The sequence below is a fragment of the Solanum tuberosum genome, unplaced genomic scaffold (genome assembly GCF_000226075.1).
Source record: "Solanum tuberosum cultivar DM 1-3 516 R44 unplaced genomic scaffold, SolTub_3.0 scf00546, whole genome shotgun sequence".
NCBI lineage: Eukaryota > Viridiplantae > Streptophyta > Magnoliopsida > Solanales > Solanaceae > Solanum > Solanum tuberosum.
In genome coordinates this window covers 40969-52674 of record NW_006239469.1, presented here as the reverse complement: position 1 = coordinate 52674, position 11706 = coordinate 40969, and the positions used below count along the sequence as shown (strand labels likewise).

General features: G+C 31.1%; 1 protein-coding gene and 1 non-coding gene across 2 annotated transcripts; both read left to right on the top strand.

The window, feature by feature from the left end:
* Positions 1-1576: 1576 nt before the first annotated feature.
* On the top strand, positions 1577-2414 carry LOC107058565 (peroxidase 2-like). The gene is made up of 2 exons (XM_015304398.1): positions 1577-1634; positions 1724-2414. The coding sequence occupies exon 2, from the start codon at positions 1817-1819 to the stop codon at positions 2273-2275; it is 459 nt and encodes a 152-aa protein (XP_015159884.1). The 5' UTR covers positions 1577-1634; positions 1724-1816; the 3' UTR covers positions 2276-2414.
* A 5321-nt stretch (positions 2415-7735) lies between these two features.
* On the top strand, positions 7736-7809 carry TRNAI-AAU (transfer RNA isoleucine (anticodon AAU)). The gene has a single exon. It is a non-coding gene; the product is annotated as a tRNA-Ile (tRNA).
* The last annotated feature ends 3897 nt before the right edge of the window (positions 7810-11706 follow it).

Below are 11706 nucleotides of genomic sequence, written 5' to 3'. Positions count from 1 at the left end.
TTATTTGCTTTAAAATCAATGGTAAGTAAATTTTATTAGTTTAAGAAAAAAGAGAGTAAAATACAAGGTATGACATATATATGTCTATTAAATAAAATTACTAGTAGTATGTTTATCATACGGTAAAAAAAAATGTACCAAAAATGTATGCCAATTTTATATGTTGAAAAATATAGAGGTGTCTTATATAAATGTACCAGAAATAAATGTTGAGTTTAAAGGATATGAAAATTTGTCATTCTTTTTATATATATATATATATATATATATAGAATTAACGTACCATATAAATAATGATTAATGAATGAGCCAATAAATAAATTAGACCAAAGGCAATTATCCACTCTATTCTTTAATGAACTAATAAATGCTATTATCATCAATATTGGCCATTGGTTACCCTCATATAACTAAATTATTTGCATATTGTTTATTTTTAACGTCCACGTTGAGTTGTTATTCGTCTTTCTATATTTTGACTTTTCTCTAAATTTGAAGTTGATACTTTAACGGAAAAGGGTCAGAAATATCCTTATATTATGTGAATTTGAATAATATTATCTTAGTTAATAGTTTTTTTTAAATGTCGTTATCGTCAATAATTTGATCCAAAAATGCCCCTAGTGCAAATAGTTTGGTTTAAAAATATCACTATTATTACTTAATGGATCATACTCTTAGTACTAGTCCCGCTGATAGGTTAGAGGTAAGGTCCACGTCCCCCTCTAACCTCTTGTAACTTTTTGTTATATATCGACATGGTAGGGGTCAAGCCTAACCCCCCACTCCAAAGGCTCACAACCTAAGGTGATGGCTTATATATAAAAAAAAAAAAAGATCAAACTATTAACGACAAGACTATTATTAGACCAAACCATTAACTGAGTAAATTTTTATTCAATTTCGCAAATATTTATTTAAATGATATCATATTTAGTTGATAGTAATTACTCCGTAGTTGGTACGGTTTATTTGCCAAGTCAAAATTGATATTTGATAGTCTTTTAATTATAATACCAACGACCCACTCCAATTTGCAATAATTGATTATCAATTTCTCTGTCTGAACATTTCGTGCATGTAGTATTAAAAATGGCCTTCTTAGAAATTGTCAAAAGTGTGGCTCATTCTTGTGAGAGATATTGTCGTGTTACTATAGTCAACATTATTTTTTACCTATAAATACAGCCTTCATTTTACTCTCATCATCACAAAATCATAAACACAATAAACAAAGTGTACAAAAAAGAAAATGGCTTCAAGTTATAGCTTGGTGTTTCTTCATGTGTTAGTCATATTTTCTCTAGCACGCATCGCTTTTTCGGATTTGTCAGATGATTTCTACGATGATATTTGTCCCCAAGCTTTACCAACCATTAATCGGGTTGTTGAGGATGCAATCAGGCAAGAGAGGCGAATGGGCGCCTCTTTGCTACGATTACATTTTCATGATTGTTTCGTTAACGTGAGTTTAATTTCTTTCTCTCCTACCTAGTTAATATGTTTGGTAATTGCTTGAGATGTTGTTACTAATTATTATTGTAATAAATGCAGGGTTGTGACGCTTCAATGGGCGTCCAGTTGTATCTTGTGCAGACATATTGGCTGTTGCAGCTCGTGACTCCGTTGTTGCTGTGCGTATTACTCCTTTTTTTCCCAACATACCCTATAGTTAATTAATTTAGTGTATGAATAAAACTGATATTTTGTTACATTGAGACAGTTACATGGACCAACATGGGAAGTGGAACTAGGAAGGAGGGATTCAACTACAGCAAGTAGAACCACTGCCGACAATGACATTCCAACTCCATTGATGGACTTACCTGCACTTATCGACAACTTTAAGAAGCAAGGTTTGGATGAAGAAGACCTCGTTGCTCTCTCTGGTGGCCACACACTAGGGTTTGCTCAGTGTTCCACCTTTAGGAATCGCATCTACGATGAGACTAACAACATTGACTCAACCTTTGCAAGTCAACGTCAAGCAAATTGTCCGCGTAGTGGTGGTGATTCCAATCTTGCTTCCCTTGATCCTACACCTGCTCTTTTTGACTCCAAATATTTCAGTAACTTGGTGTCTAAGAAAGGGCTATTGCATTCTGATCAAGCACTGTTTAGCGGAGGAGAGACTGATGAGCTTGTTAAAACCTATAGTACTAACCTAAGAACTTTCTCGAAAGATTTTTCTGAGTCTATGATTAAGATGGGTAATATCAAGCCATTGACTGGAAATGAGGGCCAAATTCGTGTCGATTGCAGGAAAGTGAACTAAGCACGTGCTTCTTGTAAAGTATTTAAAAAAATTGATTATTTTTCAATTGTGTTGTGATTTTAATTCATTTGTAACCTTTGTTACGTTAATTGTTCGGCCATTAATTTTCCAAGAAATTGGATCTTGTTGTTTTCATGTGGCGAGTGAACAAAGATAGTAATATTTTGAATGAATGGACTCCTCTTTTCGTTTTTAACAATTAGATTGATTATCTTCCGAGTTGTTTGATAAGTAGATTACAAAATTAATAATTAAGTTGCATAAGCTATCTCTTCTCTTCTTCTATGTGGACTGTGGTTAAGAGGCATGTTAAAGTAATTTAATTTAGACGTTTAAATTTTAAATTTGATAAGTATCACTTATCTAAATATGCACTTGAGAAACTAAATAAAATGTTTAATAAGTCAGTTTTGATTGGAGGCCATTGAGAGGTGAGTGGTAATTTCAAATTTGTTTGTCTAAAGTTTGAATCTTGTAAATATTTCATTCGGGGTTCACTATCTTCATAATTGTTTGACAAGTATATTATAAAACAAACTATCTACATAAGTTATCAAAAAATACCAAAACTATGGGGTGTTTGGTATGAAGGAAAATATTTTTCTAGAAAAGTGAATTTCTAACTTTTTTTCTCATATTTGGTTGGTGAGTAGAAAATATATTTTAGTGTTTGATTGGTGAATGAAAAACATTTTCTAAAAAAATTACTCCCTCTGTCCCAATTTATATGACTTACTTTCCTTTTTAGTCCGTCCCAAAAAGAATGACACACTTCTATATAAAGTAACAATTTAACTATAAAATGTCCATTTTACCCTTAATGAAATGATTTACAGTCACACAAATTTCTATCATTCATTTTAGAATATAGACCACAAATTTTAAAAGTTTTCATTCCTTTCTTAAACTTCGTGCCGAGTCAAAGTACCTCACATAAAATAGGAGGGAGGGAGAATATCCTTTATTTTTGGCTAGAGTGTAGAAAATTCTTTTTCGAGAAATCACATTTAACCCGCAAAACCAACCATGATAATCAATTCAACTTCCAACCTTGAAACCCGAACTAGGACATTACCCCGACGACCGATCTGAATCTGACCCAGGACTTGGACTTGACTTTCGATCCGTGACTCGATATTCGAACTAGGACCCTACCCCAACGACCGATCCGAGATCCAATCTCGACATTCGACCCAAGACCTGACCCTCGACTCTTGACCCCGAACCCAACCCCAATGTCTAATTCCAGACTTGATCTGGACCCCCGACATGGGACCTAACGCCGATCTGAGATCTGACACCCGAACCAGAGCCCAAATTGCAAACCAAGATACGACCTTGGGAATTGACCAGACTCTCGACCCAAGATCTGACTTCTGAATCGATATCTGAACCTGGACTTGGGATTCGACTCTGATCCGAGACCAAATATCTGACCCAGGACCTGATCTCAACATTCAAACTTAGACACAATCGATCAATTCGAGATTCGACTCTAACGGTCAAATAAAAACTTGACTTTCAAATCAGGACCCAACCTCAACAATCAACAATCGATGAGGGACCCAAATTTCAAATCGAGACTCAATTCGACTTGACTTTCGACCCAAGATTTGAATTTCAAATCGGGATTTGACTCCGACTTCCGAACTGGGACCCAACCATACGTGACTCGGAACATGACTTTCAAACTAGGATTTCAAATTTGAAATATTTTTTAAAAAGAATTTTTTTGTTTTTTTTTTTTGGCGGGGGAGAGGATTGGTAGGAGGGTCGGGGTAGGAATGAGGTTTAAAAAGTTATATTTTTAAAATTTCAAATTTTTTTAAAAAAACAAATTTAAAATATTTTTTGGATGGGGGATGGGGGGCTGGTAGGGGTAGGGGTGGTCAAGGATTATGTGACGTAAAAAAATTGAAATTTTTAAAATTTGAAGTATTTTTTAAAAGAAAACTTTTTTTTGGGGGGGCGAGGGGGAGTAGGGATGGTTTTGGGGCAGGGGTAAAAATTTTCAAAAAAAAAAAGAAATTTAAAATTTTATTTTTTTTGGATAGGGTAGGATAAGAAAAAAATTAAAATTTGAGGTTGGGGGAGAGTTTTGGGAAATATTTTTCTTAATTTTTGGAGGAAAGTCATTTTTATTAAATTTGAGAAAAATAAATTGATTTGAAAAACATTTAAATTAACCAATCATGAAAAAACTAAATAATATTTTTCAGTTTAGCTCATACCAAACGCGTACTCCCTATATGTACAAACGAACGTTGTAACACAATTCATGGTAACTAACTCCTTGCAATTATGATCGTTTGGTGCTTACACACCTTCCCATTGGACGTCGTCCTGCTTCATACCGGTGCGTCCGGTAGAGAAAATAGAGCCACCAGCCGTGTTATCAACAATGTAATTAAGAACACAACACTGCAAATTAATCAACTTGTATTGCTATATTGTTGTGACAGCTAGCTCCAACAATTTCAAGCCCTTATTCAAATCGCCAAGGAGACTCATTTTAAAGCTTGTTATACTACCCACAATGGTATACCAACAGTGATCTTCAAAGTGTAATTAGATTACTATATATAGAATCAGAGATGAGTAGTGTTGATTGGCGATTGTAGGAAAATTTCTAAGAACTCGAGCTCAAATTAACAAGATTTGAGCATTACCTGCTCAGAAGTGTTGGGTTTGAAAGTGATTAGGGCGTCATGTGGAAGCCTACAATTGTAAATCAAGACGGTGATAAATTAGATGACAAAAAACTTATACTAAAAACATAATATTATTATATGAAAACTAATATAAAGAAAAATATTAAAATTGTTGAGAGAATAAATCTTCCAAAGACAAAACTCTTTAATAACTATATTGTGGCTTCTATTGTTGTTCTTGATATGAGAAGAGGATCTTCAATTTATAGATTTCCAAACTTTTTCTCTAAAGAAAGAATAACCAAATATAGAAGAAAATTATATTTTCCTTTCAGAAAAAGTTCAAGTATTACTTTTATTCATTTTACAAATGGGAAAGATCACAAAAAAATACTTTGACTTTTATTTTTAAAAAGAAATAAACTTCAAATCAGGGCAAAATCCTAATAAGAAGATCTCGATTAAAGGTATTGCCAAATAGGTTGTATGACTTAAGTACTGTGAGAAAATCTATAGTTAATAAAAACGCAATTAGAAACGTTTGGATTGGCTTAAAAAAGTAGTTTTTAAGTCAAAAATAAAAAGTCAAACTGAAATGACTTTTAAGTCAAAAAATAAAAAAATTGGGGGAGACCTACTTTTGGTTTTTGACTTATTTTAAGTCATTTTTTACCTTGTCAAACACTTTCCAACTTATTTTAAGTCATTTTTGACTTATTTTTAAAAAAATTCAAATTTGCCAAACATTTCCAGAAGTCAAAAACTGAGTTAAAAGTAGGTTTGACCAACTTTTAAGCCAATCCAATTATCTCTTCATTTTCTAAATCTACAAGTACAAATGGAATTATACATTATTTTATCTTAAGATTAAAAATTTCCTTTTGTTGCGGAGGTAATTTTGCTACATTATAACCAAGTTCAATTAATACAAATTTCATTCTACAATGTCAGTATAAACAAATTAAAAGAGACATCAAACGTATTATTCAATCATAGTTGTTGATCAAATATCTTCTCTTCATCAATATTTTGTTTAATAGATTTTTCGACGTGAGACTCGTTATGGTCATGGCCATTAATTGATTAAAATTGAATTAACGTACCTTATAAATAATGATTAATGAATGAGCCAATAATAAATTAGACCAATGGCAAGTATCCACTCTATTCTTTAATGAACTAATAAAGACTTTTATCATCAATGATAGCCATTGGTTACCCTCATTATAACTAAATTATTTGCATGTTGTTTATTTTTAACGTTGACATGAGATTTTTTGGTAGATATAGTCCCCGTTGAGTTGTTATTCGTCTTTCTATATTTTGACTGTTTCTCCAAATTTGGAGCGGGTACTTGCTTATAATATTACTAATGGAAATTAAAGGGTCAGAAATATTCTTATATTATGTGAAATTGAATAATAATATCTTAGTTAATAGTTTTTTAAAAAAATATTTTTTTTCTTTATCTTTACCGATTGAAGTAGGATAAGCATTTTTGTAACTAAAAAAAATATAATCATTAGGAAAATGAATGTATTTAAAAAGAAAAGAAATAATATATTAATTAAAAAATAACATTTTTGACTCATTAAATAACAATAGAAACATTTTTGGACCAAACTATTAATGTCAATACTATATTTAGACCAAAGTATCAATTGAGTACATTTTTGTTCAAACAATATCATATATAGTTGATAGTAAATACTTCGTACTTAATACGGTTTGTAATAATTGATTATCAATTTCTATGTCCGAACTTTTCATGCAAGTCAACGTCAAGCAAATTGTCCGCGTAGTGGTGGTGATTCCAATCTTGCTCCCCTTGATCCTACACCTGCTCTTTTCAACTCCAAATATTTCACTAACTTGGTGTCTAAGAAAGGGCTATTGCATTCTAATCAAGCATTGTTTAGCGGATGAGAGATCGATGAGCTTGTTAAAACCTATAGTACTAACCTAAGGACTTTTTCAAAAGATTTTGCTAAGTCTATGATTAAGATGGGTAATATCAAGCCATTGAGCGGAAATGAAGGCCAAATTCGTGTCGATTGCAGGAAGGTGAACTAATTAGCAATATACAAATGATGCTGATAAACCGTATTGTGATTTTTATTCGTTTGTAACATTTGTTAAGTTTATTGTTTGGTAATTTATTTTCCTTTTCGTTATTCTTTTGAGTGAATTAATCCCCTTTCGTTTTCAATAAGTAAATTGATCATATATCTTCCGCGTTATTTGATATATATAAATAGATACAAAATTAGTAGCATAAGTTATATCTAACGTACAAAACATTAGAAAGAATAAACTTAAAACATTAATTATGATTGTGTTTAGTTTCATTAAACTTCTTCTCTTGTATATTTTTTTTAATTAATTGTAGCCACCAAGGAACAAGTCGTGCTTTGTTGGGGGTTCGACATCGTCCCCTATCTAGCTTGTTTATTAATTAATCAAAAAAGAGTAATACAAGATGGGGGCCAGGACATATAGGAACTAATTGAAGTTCTCCAAAATGGTGTGAACCAGTAATAAAATGTAGTTAGACAATTGATGTCACGACATATCACAGAAAAATCCAGTAAAAAAGGCAAAACTATGTGGGATGGAAAATGTGTATGTTGTATGTATTATATTTATATGATTAATAACTAGAAGAGGCATCTAGATGGAAAAAAAAACACGAATTATAACTCATAATGAACTAAAGTTGTCAACTAATAATGTTTTGTTCAGCATCAAAGACAAATATCGAAGTTGTTTCATTTAATTTAAATTAAGACAGACGCTTTTTAAATAGCAAGGCCCATTAGCTCAGTTGGTTAGAGCGTCGTGCTAATAACGCGAAGGTTGCAGGTTTGAGACCTGCATGGGCCATTAATTATTAATATTTTGATATATCAACTCTAAATTGCAAAGTTGAAGTATATATCAATCCTTTTTCGCCTATATATTATACACATATTATATCTTGAAAATAGTATTGGCTATTTTTTTTTAAAATAAACAAACTTAGTAGTTATGTAAATGCTGACTTAGTAGTTATGTAAATGCTGCATATATAAATAGGTTAAAGCGTAGATGAAAAATAATATTAGTAAATGCTGCATGGGCCATTAAACAAACTTAGTAGTTATGTAAATGCTGCATGTATAAACAGGTTAAAGCGTAGATGAAGTGAGCAGACATGAAATTCCTACTAATTCCTTGACAAACAAGAAATTAGATTAACGAAGTTTTAGTGTTTACGAGGGCACTCCTTAGTGCAATCGTAAGGATCGATCTCCTCTTTTTGGATCTGGTTAAATGTAACCACTAATAAACACTTGACCTCTTATAATCAACAACAGACACCCTTCGTCGGAAAATTACGTTGTATATATATGTCAAATTCTACATTTAAAAGATATATATTTAAAGTTGGACACCCTAGACAAAAGTTATGCCTTTGGTGCAATGGTAATGGATGTCCATTTGATGAAGCAATTTCGGGTTCAAACCCCAAATATTACAATATTATTTTTGTTTTATTTTGATAGCCACACACAATTATTCTTGGATACCCTTAATAAAATTTCTGGCTCCGCCACTGATCAACAAGATATGATATATGAGGAACCTGATTATGCTTTTTGACTCCCTCAATTCCTGAAAAACTCGATAATCTCAAAGCAATTTGTAAATACTAAATTTATATTGAATTAACCGGTACATTATTAATTTGATTAGCAAACTAATATATTTTAAAAATTAATAACTAATAAATTAAATCGATAAACACATCTATCCGATCGAACCATCCATAAGCATCATATATATATAAATAATACTCTCTATGTCCCTAATTACTTGTTTACTTTTGAATTGACACACCTATTAAGAAAACAATTATTGTCATAGTGAATTTACTATTTTATCCCTATTAATTATGAAGTGGATGAATTAAAAATTTAAGATTTTCAAAAAATTATACCTTTTTTAAAGTAATTAATTGAGGGTATAATAGGTAAAATTATTTTGTCCTTTCTTGATTTGTCAAAATGGACAAGTAATTAGGAATAACTATAAAATAAAAAGTAGACAAATAATTAGGAAAATGTATCTAATTTAAGACAAACCTATGGCTGTCGGTGGGAATCTTTCAACGTCACGTTTCAATAAAAGTATTAATAAACATAGCAATTTTTCTCTGACTTTTTGGGAGATTATGTTTCATAAAACTTATAAGCATGATCACAATATTAAATTTTGTGAACCACTTTATTCAAAAATTCATTGTTAGAGAATGAATCCGTTTTATTAATTTAATTCTGAGCACACCTTCTCATTTACGGCATCTGGTTTTTATCATTGGAACAAATATATATTGGATTATTAAATAAATATTTGTCGATAATTGACGGTGAGATCTTTTACTTGTTCAATACCATATTGAATTGTATTGTTACACCTAATTCAAAATTTTAAATTATTAAAGTCAGGACCTTTTTAAAAATAATTAAGTATTCTTTTAAGTATGCAACACAAACAGAATTAAATGACATGGAGAACGAGCCTTTAAAAAGGAGTGTTTATTACTTCCTCTGTTCCTTATTACTTGTTCATTTTTTCTTTTATAGTTGTTTCTAATTAGTTGTTCATTTTGACAAATCAAGAAAGGACAAATTCTTTTTATCTATTATACTCTCAATTAAATGACTAATTATTTTGAAAAATGTAGAACTTTTCATCCACTTAATAATTAATAGGGGTAAAATGGTAAACTCACTATGTCATTAATTATTTTCTTAATATGTGTGTCAATTCAAAAGTAAACAAGTAATTAAGAACAAAGAGAATATATTTTAGAATCAGCTATTAAAACGTCTTTAAAATAAAATCTTATATATTAAATCATACGAATTTGGACTCAAAATGAATATATAATACGTTAACAATCGAATCAAAACCATTATAAAAAGACAATTTCCTCGTGAAAATAATTGTCACGTCATATAGTCGATTTTTTGGCTTTTCAAAATCCCGAAAGATACTCTTTCTCATTTTTATCGCTTTTCATTAATCTATTTTGTCACTTCCAAATCAAATTCACTTCCATATGTCGTTAACAGTGATTAAATTTGTCTCTAATTGTTTGTTTAGCTTTCTTCATGCCTAGTAAAAATAATCTTAAATATAAAATATAATTTATTAAGTTATCTTTGTTTAGTAAAGGTAAACTGATTTTTTACTCTTAAATATAATAATATTGTGCATACTTCCTTATTGTTAAGGGTATAGTTATAAATATTCCGTGTTTTTAGTGGCGAACGGGTGAGTAACGCGTAAGGACCTGCCCTTGGAAGGGGAAGTGGGGAACAACCGCTGGAAACGATTGCTAATACCATGTAGGCTGAGGAACAAAAGGAGGAATCCGCGCGAGGAGGGGCTCGCGTCTGATTAGCTAGTTGGTGAGACAATAGCTTACAAAGGCGATGATCAGTAGCAGGTCCGAGAGGATGATCATCCACACTGGGACTGAGACAATCAACTTTATCTTGAATTTCTAATATGATAATTATTTTAGGATAAATTTTATAAATTAAAATGACATTTTATATTGATTGTATCTTTCACATCCTCTGCATACCTCATCTTCACTCTCACCCCCAAATCCTCACCACCCCACACGCTTACACATCTGTCACAAAAAAAAAATAAGTAAGAAACTCACTTATTTTCCTGAAAATTATTTTTTGTTGTATTAGACACACTCTGGGTAGAAAACACATCAAAAATTGAAACTTGACCTGATAAAAAAAAGCAATCTCTTTGTTTCAATTTACTATACACACTTTTCTTTTTAATCAGTTCCGAAAAGAATGATATATTTCTATATTTAATACTCCATGTGTCCCAAGTTATGTAACACATTTCGTTTTTCGAGAGTCAAACAGTTTAAGTTTGACCAAGAATTTGCGCATGAAAACTTCATTTTTTTTTTGAATTTTTTTTATATATTTATAAACTATGTAAAAAAACCACAAGTCACAATAATTAACAATTCAAAATATTTAAAAGATATATGAAAGATTTACGGTCAAAGATAGACTTGTTTGAATCTCAAAATCTAAATTGTGTCACATAAATTTGGACGGAGGGAGTCACAATTTTACTTTATAATGCTCATTTTACACTTAATGAAATGATGCATAGTTATATAAATATTTATGACCTGTTTTAAACTACAAATCTATATATTAATATAAAGCAGGAACATAAGGCCGCTGATGTGGCACACTTCATAGATCAGGAATAACATTTATTTATTTATTTGTAATTTTTTGGCTTTTTCTCTCTCATCTCTATTTATTTTATTTAAATTAAATCTTTAACAACCTTTAAAGTCATTAAAAAAATTAAGTAACTATTGAATTAAAAAAATAAGTAACTGCCAATTAACTCGCCCTTCACCTTTGTCACACCCCAAATCCGGTGGCACGTGTCCATTTCCCACCGGACACGTCAGCCTAACCCAACCACAATGATAGAGAAGTAGAAATACGAGAATAAAAGATAATAAATAAGCGGAAGACTTTAATTAAGACTCAACACTACCCAGAATTTGGTTGTCACATGTACAAACCTCTAAATACAGAATTCGAATAAAAATATACAAGTCTCAGAGTATAGTTCTCGAATAGAACAAAACTGAAAGTAAAGATAACTCAAGGGCACGTCTGGAATGAACCGCTACCTCTCGAGTATGTCCCGAAGCTCAATCTGCTAAAGAAA

What these genes read in the sequence shown, in the direction of transcription:
- LOC107058565 (XM_015304398.1), top strand. Translation starts at nt 1,817, where the DNA reads ATGGACTTACCTGCACTTATCGACAACTTTAAGAAGCAAGGTTTGGAT.